Source organism: Squalius cephalus, assembly GCF_949319135.1.
Source record: "Squalius cephalus genome assembly, chromosome: 10".
NCBI classification, from domain to species: domain Eukaryota; kingdom Metazoa; phylum Chordata; class Actinopteri; order Cypriniformes; family Leuciscidae; genus Squalius; species Squalius cephalus.
The window spans coordinates 29,305,302-29,330,288 of record NC_137131.1 but is presented as its reverse complement, the minus strand read 5'-3'; the positions used below and the strand labels follow the sequence as shown (position 1 = coordinate 29,330,288).

The 24,987-nt window shown below is 38.7% G+C and overlaps 1 protein-coding gene across 1 annotated transcript in view; it reads right to left on the bottom strand.

Moving 5' to 3' along the window:
* The window catches only part of LOC307165548 (uncharacterized protein), a 69,039-nt gene that overhangs the window by 31,854 nt on the left and 12,198 nt on the right, over window positions 1–24,987 (bottom strand). Inside the window, exon 2 of the mRNA XM_079883261.1 lies at window positions 4,885–5,149. Coding sequence (XP_079739387.1) covers window positions 4,885–5,149 — 265 coding nt within the window. The remainder of the gene's footprint in view (window positions 1–4,884; window positions 5,150–24,987) is intronic.

Below are 24,987 nucleotides of genomic sequence, written 5' to 3'. Positions count from 1 at the left end.
AATGTTAAGATTGCACCCGTGTTAATATTTTTCATAAGTACCCTTTTCTGCTTTTTTAGAGCTATTCTGGAGAAAATGGGTCTGCTGGGCCATACAGGCAAAACAACAACAACAACAACAACAACAACAAAAAAGTCTTTGCTGAAATTTACTGTGCTGTTGTTGTTAACTAGCCATGGTTACTTTGCACTGCCTTAGGATTGCAAGTGTCCTGGGACATGTGAGGGTGTGAGTGGGAAACCCACTGCTGAAACTTGGCCCTGGTTTGTCCTCATGGATGAGGTGTTGGGACAGAGGCATTGCACCAACTCCCCTGTCCTCATTGCCTCAATTCCTGAGGACACACCAGAGCCGAGTTCAGCAGTGGGTGCCCACAGTGAGGAGGAGCCAGGGGTAGCAGCACCAGCACCAGCAGCAGCACGAAGGCGGCGAGACAGAGAGGACGAGTTTGTGGACTTGATCAGAGAAGACATGCAACTACAGAGGGAGGCAGAGGCGAGGAGAGCACAGGAGAGTGGGGAGAGGATGGACAGGCTGTTTTCTCTTCTTGAGAGAATGATTGAAAAATATATATTTTTTATATATTCTTGTTTAACTTTTTTCACTTTTTTAAAAGGAAAGAAAAATTCTGTACATTATTTATTATATACTTTAAATGTGTAAATAAAAGAGAATGAATTGTTCTGGACATTGTTTATTTTTGTACTGACAGTCATAATTTCTACATGAAACAAATTCTTCTATACCTTTTTTTTTTTTTTTTTCAAATAAAATTGGTAAAGGAAAATCATTTGTTCTATAGGCTATGTAAATGTACTTTTTCCAACTATTTACAACATACATTATCATTAACACATATCAAAATCAACATAAACATTTAAATTTACAGTACATAAAATAAGAAAAAAATATGTAGACTTTTATTCAGCTGAGCAGGGTGGTGCTGCTGGACCAGGATGGCCACAATAGAGACCCAGGTAAGGCCTCTCTGCTGGTGGGACATTATCTGGGATGGTCTCCAGAGTGTTTGAGTGCATATTTCCACTATCCAATAAGTTGTCTACCAACAGGTTTGCAGGGTTGACTCAATCGACGGCTTCCATGTCACTGAGATTTTTTTTCAGAAAGAGTATATTTCTGAAAAAAGTACTTTTAATAACTACTAATACCACATTGGGGAAAACCTACTAGTCATATATTTCAAACCTTAGTTAAGCAAAATTATCTTGCATACTCTAATATACTTAAGGTATCAAGAGTAAAACTAAAGGTATGTATTCTGCAGGAAACCCTCTTTGTCAGGTTTTTTATGATGGTTTTGCATTTATATTAGGCTACTACTGCATTACTGCATATGTTGCATTTTACTTCTGAATATTTTCAAGGTTGTTACATTTAAACTATATACTTTTGTGTAGTTTAATGTAAAACAATGCATCATATTGTAAAAGAACATAATTTTGTAGTGTTGCTGTCCTGTGAGGTAAAAAAAGTATCGGGCGCATCTGAAGCGCTCGGACCAGTCTAGCCTATGGAGGAATTATTCTTGTCGCCTGGCAACTGTGACAGCTGCTGATGACGAGCGGGAGTAACGTTTGCGCTGGACTTTTTTATATTCAACTGGGTTTTATATTCAAACGGTTGAAAACCTGTATGTTCACCATGGTCCATTTGTGTACATAATAAAAAGAATACACTAGCCTACAAAATCGCATCAAGGTAAGATATAAGTGAACATTTGAACCTTTGTATATATATATATATATACAAAGTATGTATATATATATAGGCCTATGTAAGTTTTTTATTTTATTTTCATATATCATTATATTATTTACGTAAGTTAACACCCAATACTTTAACAGTTTAAAGTGTAATCCGCCAATTCAGGACGCAGCCTCTGAATTGGGACAGCAAATCAGCTTAATTTCGCTGGCCATGGTCTTGGCTAGGGCTGTCACGGTGTTAGATTTTTCACACCACGGTTATTGTGACCAAAAGAAAGGGGGGGGGGGGGGTTGGGGAGACAAACAATACTTTGTTTATGTAGTTTTTTTCTTTTTTTACCCAACAAACATAAGGATAGGCTACACAAGGCACATGTACTTTTACTTCTTGCATACTCAATCTATGGCAAATTTTTGTGAAGGAAGACAAGCATGTGAAGTTTATCTGGTTTCAAACTAAAGCGAAACACTGTCTGAAGGTTTCCTGAAGAACTGAAAAGCTCTTAAACCTACTGTTGCGCCGGCGCCAATAAAGTCATGCAGATAGCAGATTTGAACAAAAAAATCAAGTGCAAATACAAAAATAAGATGAGTAAAGAAAACGGGGTTCTTAATAATCACGCTTTATTAAATATATGAACATATATCGCGTGTAGGACAACTCGAGGTATCGCACAACGGGGGCGCACTTTCTCAGTTTATGGCCAGCAATATTCTTATGTTAAAGTTCATTATGAAATTAAGATAATGTCTGTACTATGTGATGATTGTACTGTACAAATAAATACAATAGTTGCTGAGTCTGTGATCTGAACACTTTACCTCAGAGCATCCGTTAACTGAATGAAATGAGAATATCACCTGAAAATCCGATAACATCAGCAATTTTCATTCAAGCGGCTGATTTCTGTGAATGAATGTAAAATTAAATGCATATTGCAGAACAGGGTGAAGTCATTTACGATGATTTGATACAAATATAATGTAAATTTAATATAAAACTATGTAAATGGCGCGTGACGCGGCAGGATTTTGAACAAGGTCCTGAGCCGTTGCTGGGCGCCGCGGACAGATGCTGAATGGCACCGCCGGTGTGTGGACACTCATAGAGAATAATGTGTACGAATTTTAAAGACGTGGCGCTGCGCTTCTCGTCCGGTGTGCGACCCCCTTTAAGGTGCTGTTTTCTTTGAAGCCGAAGAACTCTACTGGCAAGCTTACTTTTTTCGGGTGTGGACAGAGTGTTTCACTCTAGCTGCTCGGGCGCGGGCGAGCGCTGCGTCGTCTTCGTCGATAGGTGTCCGCGGGTGCAATACAGCCACCTGAGAGGTCAACCAGGTTCTGGCGCTGGAGTATTTACGTTTCATGTTATCATAAGAGTCCTATTCATTTTAAACATTGTGGTTATCGCCAATACCGGTATATTGTCACACTCTAAATTAACATAATGTCAATATTTCATGCTTTGAATATCACGATTATCGTCAACACCGATATATTGCGACACCCCTAGTCTTGGCTAAGCCAAAAATACATGACCCGGCAACGCCGGTGCTGAAATATCCTCACCATGTCCTCCAGTAAAATGTAAAACATAAAAATGACAATAGCCAATTCTGGCTCCATAGCTGTTTGCTCAATTATATGAAATGAATTATCAGGATGGCAGCTGTCCTCTCGCACCGTTGCTTGGCGCCAGGAGCGGTAATCGGGAACACCTGGTTGTGCAATTAGGAAATCCTACGAAGGCTACATGGTGCGTCCTTCGAAGGACACATAGGCTGCATCCTTCGAAGTCTGCGGCCTTTGAAGGATGCAGCCTTCAAATTGGGACACAGCTTATATATATATATTGGTACGCTATTATTACAAAAATGTATGCAGAGTTCACGCTAAATTGCTCCCAAACGTAATATTGTTGCCTGTCATAATAGCAGAATAAGTATTCTTTAGCTCTAAACTAAAGGGGTAAAACCCAGGAAAATTTTATTATTTATACTGTAACTTTACAGTATCAATAATTAAATTTTCCTGGTTCTTACCCCTTTAGTTCCCCAAACTTTACACTTTGTTCCCTTATACTTACACGTACGTACTTTATAGGTACACTATAATTACCAAAGGTTATGCTGTAAATTTGTTTTACTTAGGCAGTACTTTGCAGTTGAAGTCTTCAAGGGTTCACTTGGATCCGAAATCCTGAAGTCCGACCCGGTTCGGGTCCAAAACTTCGACAAGTGCCTTGGACAGTGGTCAGATTCGATATTAGTGGCCTCGGGTTCCGGGTAATTTCAAATAAATGTGCACCGACTGGACCTGTGAAGACCCGAATTCTTTATAACTATATTGGGCATTTAACAAAATTTTATTATTTAAAACAATTATATGACAACATTATGATCTCACTTTTTCTATGTTCTCTCTGAATCTGCGCTTCTACATGCAATGGACTCACGATTGCTTCCGCATTTTGACTGAGTTGCTCCACATTTTTTCATATTGTTTCAACAGGCGCTGTCAGCATGGATTTTAGAATCACTGCTGGCAAGATCTTCCACTGATTATAGTGAGCGATGTCAATAGAAGTGGCATCTCTCACACCCTCTAGTAAGAAGGAGAAAGGCTTTACATAAGATGTTTCAAGCTATGTCAACAACTTTGAGGGCAAGTATTCTCAAGCTAACTAGCTACCTAGCTTTGTTTGTGACAGTTCATACTCTTGTTTTCTGTTTAACCTTATTATATCTTCTGTTTTAATAGTTTCACTAATGTTATTATGTATTATACTAGTATAATAGTCATCCAATTTAGTTTTTATCATGCTATCACTTTTATTTTTCCAATCCACTGGTTCCAATTAAAAGCCAAACTCAGAAATAACTTGTATTCATCGGTCAGGCAATAATATTAAGTAATAATAAATAACTAACTAAATAAATAAAAGTAATGGAGCAGCGGCCAAATCAGTCAGCAGGACTGCAGGCTGTGGACACGTCAATGCCATGTCAGGTTAGAAATAAAATGCCGTCGGACTCTGCCTAATTTTATCGGGTCTGTCTCGGGTCGGGTTTTTCTTCAATTCACTTACTTCAAATATAAAAAAAGTACTTAGTGCACCTTCAAGGCAGGTAAACAAGTGAAGTTGACCTCTCCTAACCTGCGCAGACTGGCAAAGTCCTGTTTTTTATAATAATCGAGTAGTAGCATAGTCCTCTCTCTGCATCTGCGTCCATCCACCTCAAAGTTCTCGTCCTGAAGGGTAACAGTAATAATTTCACCCACCCTTGCCCAGATCCGGCCAGACTCTTTAGAAGTGAAGGGGTTCTGTGCTATCACCTCACGTAGGAGCAGGATGTCATGACGTGCTGAAAATCGCACCTGACGTTTACGGGGATTAGAAGAAGGTCCTGCAAGAGAGAAACCTGCATATGGACAGAAAGATGCATATCTGTGAATATTCTTCCATATACTATATCAGCATTAATATACCTTAGTAACACTGTTATTAAAGTGAGGATACAATTATAGTCCGTACACGTTTTTTTTTTTCTTATGGTGTGCTTAAGTCATGTAGAAAACATAGCATTTACCAGTTGAATGCACATAAACGCCGTCAGTCAAGTACGAGTGTTAAGCTAAGGATTTTTGCTGCCTTCACATCGAAATAAATGTAAATACTAGTTTCCAGGTTAAAAATTGGATTTCAACACCCTCTCATGTCATATTTACCACTGGGAAGCTCGGGGATAATTTTGATACCCAAGTTCCCGAGTTGGGCGTGCCATAAACATGACGGAGGGGAGAACGATTGCTGCTGTGACTGGTATTCTTTATTAGTTATTTCACAACAGCTACATCGCCTTATCTTGTAATTAAAGTAATGCATATTTACATATACAGTAGGTAGTCAACCAGAATGCCTATTACCGTCAAGCTAGCTGCCGTAATAGGTCACCAAAGTCACCACGGCAAAAATAAAGCAGTCGCATTTCAAAGTCGTTCGCGAAATGACCGGCAGGTGGCGCAAAGGGACATTTTTGGAAATTGCTGCATTTGGAAATGTAAGTGGGGCTAATGTCAATTAACAGTAAGGATGAACTACTACAACTATATGGTAATTTCCAAATAAGCCTACAACAAACATGAAAAATAAAAAAAGAGCTATTGACATTTGCTGTAGCCTACAATAATGAAACAACCTAATATTTGGTGTAGTTGAAACGTCTCGGTTACATATGGTAACCCTCGTTCCCTGAGGGAGGGAACGGAGACGTACGTCGTGGTGAACGACGAATAGGAAGCTCGCTAGAGAGGCCAATCTACTTCGAGTGAACTAAAACAAGCCAATGCACATTGGCGTGCAATCATTTGCATCAGCTGTGCAGCCTCGCAGCGCGGGTATTTAACGAGCAGCTGGTGTGATTGCACTTCAGTTTTTTGCTGAGGAGCCAAGCCTGAAAAGCTGGTTGCCCCGGCGGGTAGCGGCAGATGTGGCGACGGGACGTACGTCTCCGTTCCCTCCCTCAGGGAACGAGGGTTACCATATGTAACCGAGACGTTCCCTATCGTTCGGTCACTACGACGTACGTCGTGGTGAACGACGAATAGGAATCCCTACCAAAGTGCCACAGCTGCTGCACCCCATCCAGCGCCCTGGGCAAGCCTCTACACCTTCTTGCCTGGAAGGACGATAGGAGAGGGCTTACACCAAGAGTATCCACACTGTTGTTCCGTGATAACTGAAGACTCAAATTTCATCATTTAATGTTTTTAGTATTATTATTACTTTTTATTAATATTCATAATCAGTAGTATAATGTATCTCTTTTATACTCTTTATATACATTCATAATTAGTTGTACTCATTGTATTTTGTGAATATGTGGGAGAGACTTTGGGAGACTTTGGACTTGAGTGTGCTGCTGGACTGAAATGTATATGCAGTTTTTCATCAAGCATAGCATAAGGGGAATACATTCCAACGTTAATGGAAACCATATGTTCTTCTGCTGAATGTATGTGTTCCTATGGTGATGTAGTTTTTTTTCCTTGGTCAGTGGTATAAAAAACCAAGCCTTTTGTCCGAAAATCAGGAAGAGATGGAAATGTAGAGAAGATGACTGAGAAGCTGAATTGGACCTTTCGCTTGGTCCATTGTCTCTTCCTCCTATGTTTTATAAACCAAATAAATAAGAGATCCCTTGGCAAAATCACTGGTGTCTGTTTCTATGAAATCAAACAACAGGGGAAAGCAAGATTTTTAAATCAACAATTTGGCGTCACGAAGAACAGGATTGCATAATCCAGGCATTGGTCTAAGTCATTAAGGTAAGACTTTTTCCTTTATATAAAAAGTTCTAAGTCTGCCTGATGATTAGAGACAATGACTGTAACTGCTAAAAAGAACTGTGTTGTTTAAGGAACCTGTGGTTTTGCCAATGAATATAAGACATAGTATAATAAATAAAATAATTCAATTTAATTTGGCTTATTTAAGTTCTCTGAAAAGTAAACCTCTAAAGTTATTTGATATGCTGGGATTGAGATGGATCTTTTTTAGAAAAAAGACCATCTAGTCAAAAATTTGGGAGAATTAGCTGTAAGACGATAAAACTATTATTTGCTGGTTGTCACTGTTTGGTGAGGGATATGGCGGGACTGTAAAAACTAAGGCAGAGTAATCCCTAAAGTATACCCATCACGGAAGATTCGTACTCGAGGCGAGGAGGTGAAACACAAGCAAAGCTCGATTGACATGAGTGGTTAAAGTGTGGCGAGTCTGTTTAAAACGATGGCAGGTAAAACTCTAAAGCACGTTAATACACTGGAGTAATACGAGTTAAAATAGTTAGGATCGCGTGTATTTCGGATTTTGACCGTAAAGCTGTTCAAATATTTGAGGATACTGATCTGAGTAAGCTTAAAGAAAAGAGGGAAAAAAAGAAAAAAAAACTGTTTCGAGTTAACTGGAAACTAAACAAAATACTGAAAAACATTGGAGTTAACTTTGTTCTAAAATTTTCTTTTGTTCTGTGAAGTGAAAGAGAGGGACAGAGAGGAGTGAGGCGACCCCTCCCTTCAGAATTTGCTCCATACCTTCACACACACACACATACTGTAGTTTGGAGAAGGGAGGGAGAGAGAGAGAGAAGAAACCTCTGACACACACACACATACACATGCACATATGCATACATACACATACATAGGCTTGCAGTTCTGAGCGCACACACATAATATACAGAGAGAGCGAGAGAGAAGCAGAGTACCATAGCCCCACCCTTAGAGAAACACACTCACAGACACACACATCCCTGCTGTTCTGAGCAGCACAAAGTAACTTTGCAAGATGGCAGAACGTGACTGTAACAGCAGAACAATTTCGGCTTGGTACCTTGAAAGAAAGAACAAGAAAAAAGCTAAGCTTTTGAGAAAAGGACTTGACATAAATGCAAATATGGATGCACAGTTACACTGGTTCGAGTCTCAAAAAGACAAGATAAAATCACAAGCATTTCCAATACTGGCAGCTCATTGGATTGTAAAGCAAGGTGGAATTTGTTGTGATATAAATGGCGGTCCAGTTCCACTTGCTGAAGCAATGAAGCCTCAAATTGAAGCATTTAATAAGTTGAACAAAATCATGTCTATTAAATGTTCAGATGGAGAAAATACAACCAATGATGATTCGTTTGATCCAGATTGGACAAATATAATAACTGAAGCGGAAAGAAAATATTCACAACCACCAGTGAAATCCGCAACCACAGTAACGCCTCCTCCTTACAAACCAATCTATCCAGCTTTGCCTGAACAATATACAAGTTCATCTAAACCTTTGACACAGCCTCAAGCTTTGAGATCAAATGGAGGTCCAGTTGACAAAATGTACATTGCATCTGCACAAGCAGCTCCAATAATAACAAGATCTAAATCAGCCCAGCCAAACAGGGACATGTTGCGATGTACACCAGCTCGTAATTATGGATCTGACTGGGGTGATGAGACAAGAGATGATGACATGATCACAGTTGACAAGATCGGTCCTGAATTTTCTTCACCTGTTGTTAAAAGGGAAGACTTACAATCTGAAATGATGACAGAAGAGAGACCATTCACACCAGGAGAACGTCAAGCCATTCTCACAGCCTTGCCTCCTCTGAAGAGACAAGATCCAAACACAGAGTTTTGGCGAGAATTAGATTCTCTGGTTGAAGCCAAGGTTATAATCGTTAACGAAAACTAACGAAAAAACGAAAACTAGGTGGGAAAAAACATTGTCGTTAACTGAAATAAAAATAAAAACGAGGCATTACAAAAAAACGATAACTAACTAAAACTGTAATGTGTGTTTGGCAAAACTAACTAAAATAAAATAAAATTATAGAGTAAATGTCCTTAGTTTTCGTCTTTGTCAAGGTCTTTCATTTTTTAACGCTATTTAAAACACGCAGCGTATTCGTTCAGCTGCATTTCCTTTCCCTGCTCTCCCTCCGTCTCTGTCACTCATGCGTCTCGCGCGCGCGCGCGCACACACACACACACACACACACACACACACACACACACACACACACACACACACAGCCCCTCCCCTCCGTGCACACCGCGTCTCCATGAGAACGAGTGTTCGTTCGACGTTGAAAGCAAGTTCGCTAAAGGTTAGTATCTCTATCTCGTGAACACCTTACAATCACACATTAAAAAGTGGTATCAAAATATTTTAAATTCTGAATATAATTTTGTCAGTGTGTTAATGTCGACCCGAGAAGCGATTGCGCCTTTTTTAGAAAGTTAACTAGTCGCAAGTTTGAGGTAAAATGCACTTTTTGGTTGTCGTTGTCGTTGTCAAAACACTATATAAGCTTTGATTCAAATATTAAATAATGTTATGTCATTTTTTTACTTTTACACTTAATGTTTGCTGCTTCAATCCAGATGAGTAGGCTATTGACAGTAGGGAAAGTGGGGTGAGTTGTGCCAGTTTTTACTCAAAGTGACTTTAAAGTGAGGCCATGGCAGTAATTCCTTCAACTTAACGATGTACATATATTTCAGGATGTGGTGCATCCCTGAGAACAATAACTTTGGATCTGAAATAAATTTTTTCAGAAATATAGCTTTTGGGGAAAAAGTGGTCTCATGGCACAACTTGCCCCTGGTGCGGGGGAAGTTGTGCCTTTAGGGGAATACATTGGGGTAAATTGTGCCAGTGATTTCTGAAGTAAAACAGAACATTTTAATGTTATGAACTGTAATGCTATATGAAAGCAAGACAATTTCAATACAAAATTACTCATTTAAGGTTTATTTAGATATTGTCACCCTGGAATACCATAGCATGTGTTTTTCCTACTATGGTCAATTGCATAGGGATTTTGTATTGAACATAACTCTGGATCACAGTGTCATAGAGACAAGGGGGCGGGCTCATTTTACTCCAATCAGTCTCTCAGGATCATTGTGAAGCTATCAAGCTACGCCCTAGCAACCATTTAGAGCACCATAGCAACACAATATATGATATTTGTGAATCATTTCAGGCAAAAAGGCTTTGGCAATAGATGCCTGTTGACATAGCGCTGTCTGTCAATTATGTAACATATAAGAATAAAGTGACTAGGCTAATTTCTAAACATACTATTGTGACATAGGCCACTTAAAAACAGAATAAAACTTATCTTTACATAGTGCAAACTCAAAACTGAAATCAGTGTTAGCTAAATTAAACAAATAGCAGGCAGGCCTAAGTCAAACAATGATGAGGCATGCCCATCTCCTCACTTCTCAAGATTATCCCCTGTGAGTATGTAGGTCTAGGTGGTCTGGATCTGGCACAACTTAACCCAGGCCCTTTGGCACAAATCACCCCAGACCCACAAGTTTGAAAAACTAGCATGATCCAGCAGTTAAGAGCTAACATCAAAGCTAACATTGAGGGCAGTCATGGCCTAGTGGTTAGGGAGTTGGACTGGTAACCCAAAGGTTGCTGGTTCGATTCCAGAACCGGTGGGAAATGACTGAGGTGCCCTTGAGCAAGGCACCTAACCCCTAATCGCTCCCCGGGCGCCACACAAAGGCTGCCCGCTGCTCTGGGTGTGTGTATCCACGTTTGCAGTGTGTGTGTGTTAACTACTCACTACTCTGCTCCTAATGTGTGTGCATTAACTTGGATGGGTTAAATGCAGAGGTCAAATTCCAAGTATGGGTTACCATACTTGGCCGTCACGTGTCACTTTCACTTTCACTTCACTTTCACATCATGCTAACTGTATAGACTCATTGTGTAGCCTACTAAAGCACTAAAACATGTGTGAAATGTTTTCAAACTTGTCTATAATTGTTCAGACACTACAATCAAAAAACCTTAATCATAGAAATTTTACTTTGAAAGGGAAAAAACTGTTTTTTGCACTAAAATGTGCTTAACTCTCATGCCATGTGTCTCTTTGGAGGATGAGTAAAAGTGATTGCTTTTCAAAATTATGTGGTCACATGACCAATTTCTTCTATGGTTTTCCAGAAACAAGGGGTGGAACTACTTCCCCCCTGGCACAAATCACCCCACTCTCCCCATAGGGTAAATTTAGTATAGGGTGTGGAAATTGTACAGCTGTGGTATTTGTATAGGGTGTGAATTCTGTATAGAACATGTGTAGATTTTTGGTACAGCGTGTGGATTTTGTAAGAGGTAAAGGATTTTCAATGGGGTGTGAATTTTTTTCTAAAATTGTATTATGTTTTTATTATTACACAATACTTTTTCTGACTTTTTTGAATCTTGCCCCTGACAAATAACCCAAATTACAAAAAAAGACTAAAACTAACACTAAAACTAATAAAAACTAAACTAAAACTAAGCATTTTCAAAAAACAAAAACTAAACTAAACAAGCAAACCCACTTTAAAAACTAATTAAAACTAAACTGAATTTGAAAACAAAAAGTCAAAACGAAATAAAAATAAAAAACTAATGAAAAATGCAAAACTATAATAACCCTGGTTGAAGCGCATCAAATGACATTAACCTGTTAAGCTTCACCAGTGCGTCGGCGCACTGAAGCGTTTTTTTTTTTATTTAGTTAAAAATTACTATCAGATTTAATGTTATACATTGACAAACTATACATCATTAAAAAGATATAAGACTCAAGTTTCAGTATTTGACCACTATTGTATTCTGAAAAACTTATAGTGACAGTTATGTCTTAATTTGTGTCAGGAGTTATGAAATGAAAAAAATGAGTCGATACCTTTAATATGAATTATGCGCGTCAAACGCTTTCATTCATAAAAAACTCCCGTGCTGTCGTCATGACAGCGATACACAAAACAACGTCCCTCAGGGCTTTAGCTAAAAAATGTGCAGATTTGGAGAAATATTGATATATTTTCATAGGTTTTCATCAGATTTCTATAGACAGGAATAATATTTATTGAATTTATGCCCAAATGCGTCGATGTAATCATTATGAGTGCTGGATACTGTGATGTATTGTGTTTTCAATCCATACCAACAGCCTGAGGGCGCTACATGCACAATAATAGTCCATATATATAACATGAAGAAGAGGCATGATCATGTGACATTCCAGGAAGTCTCGAACACATTCAAAGCTATCAGAGATCGCTGTAACATGTTTTGAAGACAATAAACATGATTGAAATGATATTTGGTTTACCTGTGTTCTTCGAGTAATGTCAGGTATTTCCATAATAATAGATTATATTTATAATGTAATGCTAATCGATATAGACTTTATCATTGTGCAGAATAAAATATATATATATATATATATTTTCTGTCTGATTTTTTTATCTGAAGCGAAATTATATCACAGAAGATTATTTAAAACACTCGACTTGCGTTATAAATTAAGTTTGGAGCACAAACATGGTTTTAATCTCATAAATTGTCGTGTATTGATGGTGTGCTAAGCTAACATGCTAGCTAGCCCTAGGTGCACCTGCCACATATAGCAGTTATCCTTTTATGTTTTTTTTCTAAATATGCTTACTGAAATTCAAGCAGGGCATTTGATCCAGTTTTTAAATGTTAAGTGAGAACTTTGATAAAAGAAATTAGGGATAGAAACCCTATGAATAGCTTGTGAATAGCCAGTCGTTAGTAACTATAATGCAGACAAAAGAAATGCATATTTCGAGCCATAACCAGGCTGGAGAGGTGTGAATGTGTGTAGGGGGAGACTGAGACTGAATGGGGCTCGTTTGCACCACAAAACAATAGAGACAATATACTGAATTGATGTTTAGAAGATGGCAATAAACATCAGTAGCATTTTAAAGTAGCAAATCAAAATGAAGTCATTGACATGGTCTTGAAAAACATTTAACTAAATACAGAGTTTTGGACTTATTATCTTCAGATTTTAAATATAAAATGTTTAGACATGTGGCCTTAGCTGTAGTGCATTTCTAGATTGCTCCAGTGCCAACTTCAATTTTATTTTCATGAGGATGTTTCATAAAAATTAATTTCTAATAACTTTACAAAACTTTGAAGCTATTTATAACAATTTTTTTTCATTATGACAATAATTAATTCTACATTTACAATAAACTGCCAGGTGTCAGCTTTCAAATGAGATCATACTTGTGCTTTTAGTACAAAGGGTTCATGAACTGTATCTGTTTAAGTTTGGGTATGTCATTTCTGGGGATTTTTCAAAAGTGGCGTTGCAGCTTAACAGGTTAAAAGATATACACACCATTGTGAAAGCTAAAATCCCAAGAGACAGATGGGAACGCTTGCCAGCTTCGATAACCACAGCCCAATGGATAAATTTGTGGGTTGATGACCAGGGGCGACCCCTGGGTCTTTGGCAAGCATTAGATGTGTTTCGAAAAGAAATCCAAGAAATCTTGGGCAGCGGAAAAATTCCTTTCACATTAGTGACATTGATTAAGCAAAAGGATGATGAATCTCCAGATGAATATGCTCTGCGTAAGTGGAACGCTTACGAGAGATGGGCTCTCTGTGCTAAGAAACAACCTGACAGAGATGATGTACAGTTCACTGACACACTTGTGGATGGACTTAGTACAAAATACCAACAAGCCTTATCACTTGGAGTCAATCCAGGTGAGACATTTGATCAAATTATGCAATGGGCTGGCCGCTTAGAGATGGCTATGAGATCAAACAAGGAAGAAGGAAACAAGCCAAATCGAAAAGGAGTGGCAACAGCTCAATACAACATGGACACAAAGAAGAGGATGATTTTCTGCACCAACTGTGGAAAGCGTGGCCACTCAATAAAAGATTGTTGGGCTAAAGGAGGTGGAGCAGAAGGTCAAGGTCCATCATTTAAACAAGTCAGTGCGAAAAAAAATGATGAAACCTCTCAAGGGAAGACGTGGACTGAAGCACAAGTCCGTCAGCTCATAGAGGGAATTATGCATCCGCAATAGGAATCAGCGGCCCCCTGTATTAGTAAGAAAAGAGACAATCGCCTTTTCGTCAATGCATTGATAGGGGGCCACCCATGTGACATTTTGGTTGACACAGGAGCAGCGATTTCGATAACAGATCTGAACCTACCTACAACAGATGAAACTATGGAAGTTGAAGGAGTTGGAGGAGGTATCACTCAATTTCGCAAAAGTATACAAGTTCCTTTGCAAATACATGAAGATGAAGTCTTATGGACATCTTTCTGGGTAGGGCCGAATTCACAAGGAAACCTTATTGGCATGGACATTCTTCCATTGTTGAACATGATCATATTTACCGACAGTCGTCAAATCGCTACAACAGCTGGGATAATACCACACGAAGATCGCACATGTAATCTAACGTCTGTTGGTACAGCAAAACCAATTATCAGAGATTGGGGAAAAGACGGTGTGTGGGGACTTCTGTGTAGTTTATATCCAGATGTTTGGGCTAAACATAAATTGGATTGCGGTAAAGCCAACATTGACCCTGTAGTTATTGAGGGACCGATACATGCCCCTCATAAACAATACCCTATCCGACCTGAAGCAAGACAAGCTGTGGAAGAGATAGTGGCAGACTTGGAAGCTGAAGGAATCATCAGACAATCTTCATCAACCACTAATAGTGCTGTATGGCCTGTCAAGAAATCGGATAACTCATGGAGATTAACCATCGATTACACAAGACTTAACAGTGTAACACCAAAACCGCATCCTATTGTGGCCAATCCAGCCACCATTCTGAATGATATTCCAGGAAACGCAAGAATTTTCACAGTATTAGATGTACTGTCGGCTTTCTGGTCTATACCTATTGACGAAAGATCTCAAGAGAAATTGGCCTTCACAGTGGGGGCAAAACAGTTTGTCTGGAACAGACTCCCACAAGGTCTCAATCTATCTCCTGTGGTATTCCATAGAACTTTGGATCAGTTCTTAACGGAGCGAAAAGCTGAAATTGAGAGTTCAGGGAGTGTTTGCATCCAATATGTTGATGACTTGTTGATTGCAAGCCCAGATGAAAACAGCCATATATTTGCTCTGAATGTTGTCCTACAAGCCCTTAGGAAAGGAGGATTCAAAGTCAACCCCGACAAAGCACAGTTGGCCAAAACCAAGGTTATCTACTTGGGCCAAGAAATATCTGTCGAGGGAAGGAGAATGACAACAGAGCGTGTAGAGGCATTACGGCAACTCCCAAAACCTCTAACAGTTACAGGAATACGGAAGGTGATGGGACTTTTCAACTACTGTCGCCAGTATATACCTGATTTTGCCAGCATCACTAGTCCTCTCATCGACTTGTACAAGGGAGGAAAGCCTGGAGTGGAGCAGATAACCTGGACACCAGAAGCTGAGGAAGCATTTACATCTATGAAAGAGAAACTGACATCAGCCCCAGCCTTGGGACTTCCCGATGGACGATTGCCATTCCATTTGTGGACCAGGGTGGGAAATGAGACCTACTCAGCAGTACTGTGTCAAAAACCAGGTGATCGATACAGACCAGTTGGATACTTTTCCACAAAGATTCCTGTCACAATGATTGGTCAACCACGATGTATACAAGCTCTCGATGGTGCCACATGGGCAGTGGATGCTGTGGAAAATTTGATAGGAGCACAAACCATCATACTTCACACTCCACACAGTATAGTGACGTTGTTGAACAACACAAACATCAAGACCATAACTGACGCAAGAAGAGCAAAATAGGAAGCAACTTTGTTGAACAAGAATTTAAGAGTGGAAATAATCAGAGACACATCCCTTAACCCTGCAACAATGATGCTAGAACCACATGAGGGAACACCACATGAGTGTGAAAAACAAGTAGAAGATGAAAGCCATGGTCCTGTTAATCCAATCCCTCTTGAAAATCCAGATAAGGAGTTATGGGTTGATGGATCCAGTTATTATGTTGATGGAAAACGACATACTGGATGGGCTGTAGTGGAAGCTGATGGAACTGTTGTGAAGAAAGGAGCTCTTCCTGGGCAATTTTCAGCACAAGTAGCTGAGCTCACGGCACTTACGGAAGCTTTTGGACTATCAGAAGGAGATCGAGTCAACATCTACACAGATAGTCGTTATGCTTTTGGCGTGGTCCATGACTATCTTGCCCCGTGGAAAAGGCGTGGACTTATCACTAGCAGTGGGAGTGAAATACAACATGCTTCCATAATTCGTCGCTTGATTGCAGCATGTCACTTACCAAGAGAAGCAGCCGTGATCAAAGTAAAATCACATCAATCTGACAAGTCCAAAGAAAGTCAAGGAAACGCGGCAGCAGATGCAGCAGCTAGAGAAGCAGCTTTACTACCTCTTACTCCTGTTACCATGGTACAGGAAAACAGCAAAGATAATCCTGAGCGCCATCTTCTGTCATATCAAACAGAGACAGATGAAGAGAAAGAACAATGGATAAAAGCGGGAGCGAAAGAGGATGATCAAGGTATCTGGAGAATTCCAACCGGACAAGTGGTGATGCCGATTGGAACAAGAAGAGAACTAATGCAGCTGTATCATGGAAAAGTGCATGCTGGAGCAAAAGCAATGAAAGCTCAAATCAGCGAGACGTGGTGGTGGCCACGAATGATGAGAGACATTGATGACTACTGTAGGAGATGCTTAATTTGCATGAAAGCAAATGTGGGAAAATCTGTAAAGGTGCGAATGTCACATGCACCCAGACCAACAGGTCCATGGACACACCTCCAAATCGATTTCACAGGACCTTTATCACCCAGTGGAGGGTACCAATACATTCTAGTAATCATGGACAGATTTACTAGGTGGGTGGAAGCATTCTCTACGAGAACTTGCACAGCTGAAGCGGCAGCACGAGTAATGGTGGAAGAAGTTTTTCCTCGCTGGGGTCTTCCATATGAAATTGATTCTGACAATGGAACTCATTTCACTGGAAAACTGATGAAGGAAGCAATGAAATTGATGGGGATCAAACAGAAGTTTCACATCCCGTACAGGCCGGAAAGCTCAGGCATGGTAGAACGAATGAACAGATCGTTGAAAACCGCTCTTACCAAAGCCATTCTGCAAACTGGCCAAGGTTGGCATAAGTTATTACCTGCTATTCTGTGGAACTTGAGAGCAACTCCAAACAGAGTAACAGGACTAACTCCTTTTGAACTGATGACTGGAAGAGCAATGGTCCTACCTCCTGATGCTCCGCCACCTGCGGGAACAGGAGGTGATTCTACTTTGTTCCAAGAGAAGTTACGACGCTATCTAACAATGCTGGACAAAGCTACCAAAGACAATAATAAGAAAGTGCGAGAAGCTCAACAGCAATGGGATGAAAAACATACCACTACTGATATTCCACACATTCCTGAGTTAGGCAGTTTTGTTATGGTCAAACGCATTGCTAGGAAAGGTTTAGAGCCTAGATGGGAGGGACCATATGAGATACTCTTAACAACCGATACAAGTGTTTGCCTTAAAGGGAAGGGTGTAGGAACAGATAGATGGTATCATTGGTCACAAGTTAAACCTTGCTTAGTGAATGAACAAAATGATAATGACGGCTTATGGCCTGATATTGAACACTGTTCATCCATTAGCTTTAAAGATTGGGAATAAAGAAGTGATGTTTAATTATTTCTCTGCTTCCATTTCAGGGATCAATTCCATTGACATTGATTAGAGATAGTTGCAAGTTATTCTCGATACCCAACGACAATGGTATGCTTATAATCTTGGCATTTACCAAGGAAGCCAGGCTTTATGGACTCCTCGAGTTCAAGGAATCACTCGGAATGCAACTCTGAAATCAGGCCAACATTTCACTCTTCCCTTTATTTCCAAATGGGGATTATGGGATTGGGTGCCACGTAATGATAAAGACCTTGATAAATATCGTGAGGGCATATATGGTGGATGTAACTTTCATCATCAATGTTACAAAAGCAGAATAATTTGGCCGGTGAAAGATGGGGGGTATTCTGGTAGTGCTCAAAGACGAGAAATTTGTTCAAAAGAACAATGTGAAATTGTGGGGTTAGACCTCATAACATCTACTAATGTGGAAATGAACTTCATTTTGAATTGGACCCACATGCTTACAATATGGGATTCACTAGCCCAAGGCTGTATCTATCCCATAGTGTTGCCATGTGAGGGGTTTCTAAGGGATACTACCTCAGGGACAACCAGATTCAAGGGAAATTACGTAAGAGTTTGGCATTCGGAAGATGCAAATGAATATTGTGAGACTGAACTAGAAACTGGGGAAATTGGACGGTGTTTTTATCTTTCTGCGGAAAAGACAAACAAAGCTAAAACTTGCCCAAATACGACTACGGCACCAGCTCATGGTATCTTGTTAGCAAAAGAAACCAAAACCTTGATAAATGAAGCCCATATGGTGCGACAACGCATTAATTATAACTTGATATCTCTTCTTACTGTTTTTGATCAGTCCTATTGTGGAAATTTCACACAAATATGGAGTTGGTTGGAAAAAGAAATTAAATATTATACCTCTAAAGATCCTCTGAGAAGTCGAAATCGTAAATCTCGAAGTATATGGGGAGATATAGCGGGGGTATTTGGTTCTGTCAATTCAATTAGTAATACTGCTCAAATGAATCAATTAAGCAAATATACTCAGTGGGTGGGAACAATGACTGGGAAAGGACTCACTGAGGCTCTTCAAGGTTCTCTACATATTATAGCAGCGGGTCAGCATCTTAATAACGCAGCGAAGGAATTGGCAGATGCATTAACAAAGTCATCTAATTTTGAGACGCATCGTGCAGCGTGTTTATTTCTGGCTCAAAATTTGAAGGATCAAATGGTTGAGGATATTCAAGTTATTCGAATGGGTCAAATTCCTGAGCGAATAGCGGAATCTGTGTTAGTGGTTTTCGGTAATCAACTTAATTTGACTTCTGCTAAACATGTTCCATTAATTAAAATTGTCATTAACCCCCTGAGGTCGGCTATCGCGCCGGCGCGATAGGCTCGTTTTTTTCCGTATGAGTGCAAAAAAAAAAAAAAAAAAAAAAATTAATTTTTATCTTATATGCTTGTGTTATACATCAATCGATCCTGTTTAGTGTGTATTTTTTTAGTGTATGCTCATAATAAAAACAAAGTGTTGTGCTTTTCGCCAAATAAAGAAAAATAAACATGATGCGAGTTCTGCCTCCTCTCCGTCAGTGAAGTCAATTCTGAAACGCGTCCGAAAATGAACTGTAACTCAGCGAATACTCAGTCAAACAGGCATACAGTCACACAGGCATGAAGCTTGAATTCTCTTCTTTTAAATGAAGTAATTTTTATAAAAAACAAATATTCACAGTTTATGTAATATGTATGCAAAGAGAGAGATGTCAGTCGTTCTCATCTCAGCTAATTAAGTTTTAATGTGCTCCGCCCACGGAGAGCGTGCGCTATTCAAACGCAAATGTGAGGCGATCCAAACAAACCTGTGAAACGCCCACATCAGCTGGATAACACACACCGCGAGTTCACTTTCAGACTTATGTACTTTACGATGCTGTGAGGAATAATACTATCTTGATAATAATCCTGCAAAAATTTACCTCAGAAGTTCTGGAAGTATCATTTCGAGGAGCAAACGGATCCCGCTGAGGAATAGGTCAGTTCTATTTGCTTTGTTCTAATCTGAATGAATGAACGCACAGATGCGCGCTGTTGTGGAGCTACTACAGCTGGCAAAAATACTGTTTTAATATGAATCGCGAATACAAAGAAAGATTACACTGGAAATATTGTTACAATTTTAAATGTTGTTGTAATTGTATAACCTTAAAAAAAAAAAAAAAAAAAAAAAAAATATATATATATATATATATATATATATATATATATATATATATATATATATATATAAGGATAGATGTAAACAAAATCTTAAAAGGTCATTATAAGCCTTCTCTTTAAATAATTTTATTATGCTTTATTAGTGACACATTTGGGAAGAGAATATATTCCAAATCTGAAAATACAGTATGAGAACAATTAACTGCACAATTACTAGAAATGTTTACCTTGGATATTGTACAATTTGCAAGCAAAATTTGTGGAAAAAAACAACAAACCAGTTATATATTGTCCTTGCATTCTTGTGGCTCAGTCACACACCTGAATGAAAGGCTCATTACGTATGCAGCCTCATTATGCGGGCCCCATTGTCTCCGCAGGTGTGAATCACGCCCACCCGCATATGGCCTTTCCAAACAAAAAGTGTTTTACAAGATTTAAATCAATGTATTGTGTTATGTGAATGATTAGGCAGGATGATTTTCACATAATTTTGAAGAAAAAATTCTAGGCAACGTCATCCATTAGTCAAAAGTATTATTTACATATATTTAGAATGTGTTTTATGGCCTTATTTCAGAAACTTTAGTTTTTTGTTTTTGAAAAAACCATGCATAAACATTATTCTATCAAAAATACAAACATGTACATGCAAGTTGTTCACATATTATGGTAGCCCTGTTTGTGCTAAATAGAGTGAATTTACACCTTTGCCATTAATATGTTTATAAGCAACTGAAAAAAGCACAAATGTCAGGGCATGTCAGAACATCTCAAGGACCCCAAAAACCCCTCAGACCCCAGAGGGTTAATGAAAATTTGTTGTCAGGTTCTGGAACATTACCTTTGTTTATGGTATGGCCTCAATATGGGAAGCGTAATATTATGACAGTTAGACGATTCCAATCAATGGGGGTTAGACAAGGAAATTCAGTAATTAGATTAGGAAAGAATGGATATTGGGCTGAAGGTGATACACCAATGATTTCTACCACAGACTATTGTGTTGAGGAACATGAGTGGGTAATTTGCTCATGCTCTACAATGTTCAGTTTATCTCTTAATGGATCTGCAGTTTGGGAAGTAGTTCCTTTAGATCAAGCCACAGGTGCATGGCAGGTGTCAGAAGCACAGTGGTGCATATTACATGATGGAATAAGTGAAAATATGATATACGGAGGGAAGTTATGCCCAATTCCTCCTGATCCATTTTGCGTTGAGATTCTCTATCCTCTTTATTTGGGTGGAATTCATGTTCCACATGTGCAATTGTTGCAGTTAGAGGCACAGTGGTGGAATAATGATTTGGTGGAGGAGAGGAATTATGAACTCTTTGAAATGGTTAAGAGAGTTAAAGGAAGTGTTAAGGCAGCCCAAGAGGAGGGAATTCAAGCAATGGGTCATGTCATCGTAGCGAATGGAATAGCTAAATTGATGTCTGAGACAAAATTAACTAAAATTCCAGGAAATCTGTCATGGTCAGAATGGATAGTTTTGACTATGGTAGTAGTCTTGGTGATTCTGTTAGCAATAAATCTCATCATATGTGTCACTAGGAAGAAAAGTACCAAACCTGTTAAATTGGTTATTACTAACCCTCTGGGGTCTGAGCTGTTTTCTGGGCCCTGGAGATGTTCTGACATGCTCTGACATTTGTGGTTATTTCTGTTACTTGTGACATTTTCATGGCTAAAGTCTAATTACACTGTATTCAGCACAAACTCTGCTACAATAATATATCAGCAGCATGTATGTAAAAGTTTGTAGTTTTGAGATAATGACATTTATGCGTGGTTTGTGAAAATACAAAAATAAATTCTCACTGAAATAAGGTCATGAAACCCCTACTGATTATTTCTTCACAAGACTTTTGAAAATTGTATGACGTAGCCTAGAATATTTGCTCTAAAACTATGTGAGAATCACCCTGACTGCTCATTCAGAGAAGACAATATATTGATTTAAAAAATTTACGACGTGTTTTGTGTTAGAAAGCAATATGCGAAGGGGCGGATCATCTCATTAATATGAAAGCTTTCCACACCTGAGAAAGACAAAGAACCTCCCTAATGGCCCTATTAGGAGCTTATCAGGGCCCATCATTCTGACCACCCTTGCATAAAGAATGAGGAGATTTAAAAAAGAATGGCTTTTAAAATTGTTTGGATTTATTTACAACACAACACAATCCAAAGATACACAACAAAAAAGCACTTATTGAAGAAAGAGACCTTTGTGCCATTCCTAAAAACATTGTACATACCTTTCATTTTCTAAGGTGTTTGATTTTCACTTTACCATGTTCATGTACAGAGACATGTACTGTGAATGTTGAAGTCAGCAGGACTCAGTGGCATCTGGGCCCTGAAAAAAAAAAAAAAAAAAAAGTGAACATACTGATATCAAGAGAAAGGCCTGCACGATTTTGGGAATACATTTTAGATTTTTCTTGTTAAAATTGCTTTTTAAAATTCACAGAATACACACACTCACACAAATGTTTCCAACAATATATTATATAATGAACACCAGTTTTGTTGTGCCTTGTAGGTATAGGCTATGCGCAGTGCTGCATAAAATAATAACAATATAGCAGCCTATATATATTTTCAAAAAGATTTCAGTAACAACTAAGCTAGAGAAAAATATATTGATTATCATGTTACTTCAAATGTTTCCATTCGTTATGATGATATGAAATGAGATAATAGTAAAAACATGAAGCCGTTTGGAGCGTTTTGCTTTTCCAAAATATGATACATTCAAACGCGATCGCGATCAAAAATATGATACATTCAAACGCGATCGCGATCAAAAATATGATACATTCAAACGCGATTGCGCTCAAATATAAAACATTATGGTTAGGCCTACCATATACATATCTACGTTTGAGCAGATATCCACAAACACAGTAACAGTAAACACGGGTCTAAATATAATAATATTCACCATATATCTAGCAACAGTTCAACTGCAATGTGAAATTTATGCAACAATAGCAAACTAATATGTAAGAATTTCTTACCTTATCTTTCTTGTCTTCAAATATCGTTCTTCTTCTTCTGATGTAAATCCAATCTAAGCTCAGGCACGTCTTTCAAACTCGACGAAAAGTGAAGTGAAGTGTTTTGTTGTTGAGGTAATGAGGGCGATCGCGTTCCATGTGGAGATTTGCATGTGAATATCTTTTGCGCGAGTGGGCGTGGTAAATTAAAAAATAATTAGGAAGCGTTTGAGAAGCTGGACATCTTGTTGGTTTTATACAAATTACTTAAACAGAGAATATTTGTTTTCGTTTTGAATCCGATCATTTAAAAGTACACACTTAAATGTTTATAAAGGTGTATGGCTCATAAATGTGTGACAAGTATTCGCTGAGTTTTGTTTCAGTTTATAGACGTGCTCAAGAAAAAAAAGTTCACCGCGACGGAGAGGCAGAACGCACACCCTGTTTATTTTCTTTATTTTACAAAAGCACAATGTTTTGATTTGATTGGAAGTGGACACATACAAAAGTAGAAATACCACAGATTCTTTTTTTATATTTCTTTTTTCTGTATGACCATAAATGACGGAGAAATTTAAGTTTATAGTGCTACAATGTGGAGAAAATGCAGCAAAACGCGCCGGCGCGTTCGTCGACCTCAGAGGGCTAACCAAATGGAATTCGGTTTGTGAATTCGGTGTGAAATAGAAGATTTTACACATTCTACACTACATACAAAACACAACCTCACAAACAATGAACACCCGCTTACTGATTTTCTACCCCAAGGGATAGGATCCTTTAACATCAACGTTTATTTTAGTTTGTTGTTTTGGCCAGGAACTTGAGGAGTTAAGTAATTAACGAGTCAAGGCACTGGCAGAAGACTTATTACTTTTTCTTTCCTTAGATGATTGGGGTTCATTTTTAAATACATACACATAGATGTTAAATGACACATAGTATGCGGGGACATAACATGGGTTGGGGTTCTTTGTTCTTTACTTTTTGTTTTGTTTTCATTTCTGTTTCTAGTCTTCTATTCTTTATATCTATTTCTTGGTCTGCTTTTCCTCCTCACTATCACTTCTATAGGTTGGCCACCTGGGAATGATGGTGGAACTGACTGAACTGCTGGTCATAAAATTAGAATATCATCAAAAAGTTGATTTATTTCAAGAATTCAACTTAACAGGTGAAACTAATATATTATATAGACTCATTACATGCAAAGTGAGATATTTCAAGCCTTTATTTGTTATAATTTTGATGATTATGGCTTACAGCTTATGAAACCCACGAAATCAAAATCCCAGAAAATTAGAATATTACATGAAATCACACAGTAATTACACAGTGATACCATGGTCATTGAACCAGGTTTTGGTTCTTTTGGCAGTGTGGGCAGGTGCAAATCCTGCTGGAAAATGAAGTCAGCATCTCCATAAAGCTTGTCTGCTGAAGGAAGCATGAAGTGCTCTGGAAATGTCCTGGTAGATGGCTGCGTTGAGTGGACAGCACAGTGGACCAACACCAGCCGATGACATGGCTCCCCAAACCAACACAGACTGTGGAAACTTCACACTGGACTTCAAGCATCTTGGATTGTGTGCCTCTCCATTCTTCCTCCAGACTCTGGGACCTTGGTTTCCAAATGAGATGCAAAATTTGCTCTCATCAGAAAAGAGGACTTTGGTCCACTGTGCTTTATTAAATCCAGAGTCAACGCAGCCGTCTACCAGGACATTTTCAGAGCACTTCATGATTCCTTCATTTTCCAGCAGGATTTGCACCTGCCCACACTGCCAAAAGAACCAAAACCTGGTTCAATGACCATGGTATCACTGTGTAATTACTGCGTGATTTCATGTAATATTCTAATTTTCTGGGATTTTGATTTCGTGGGTTTCATAAGCTATAAGTCATAATCATCAAAATTATAACAAATAAAGGCTTGAAATATCTCACTTTGCATGTAACGAGTCTATATAATATATTAGT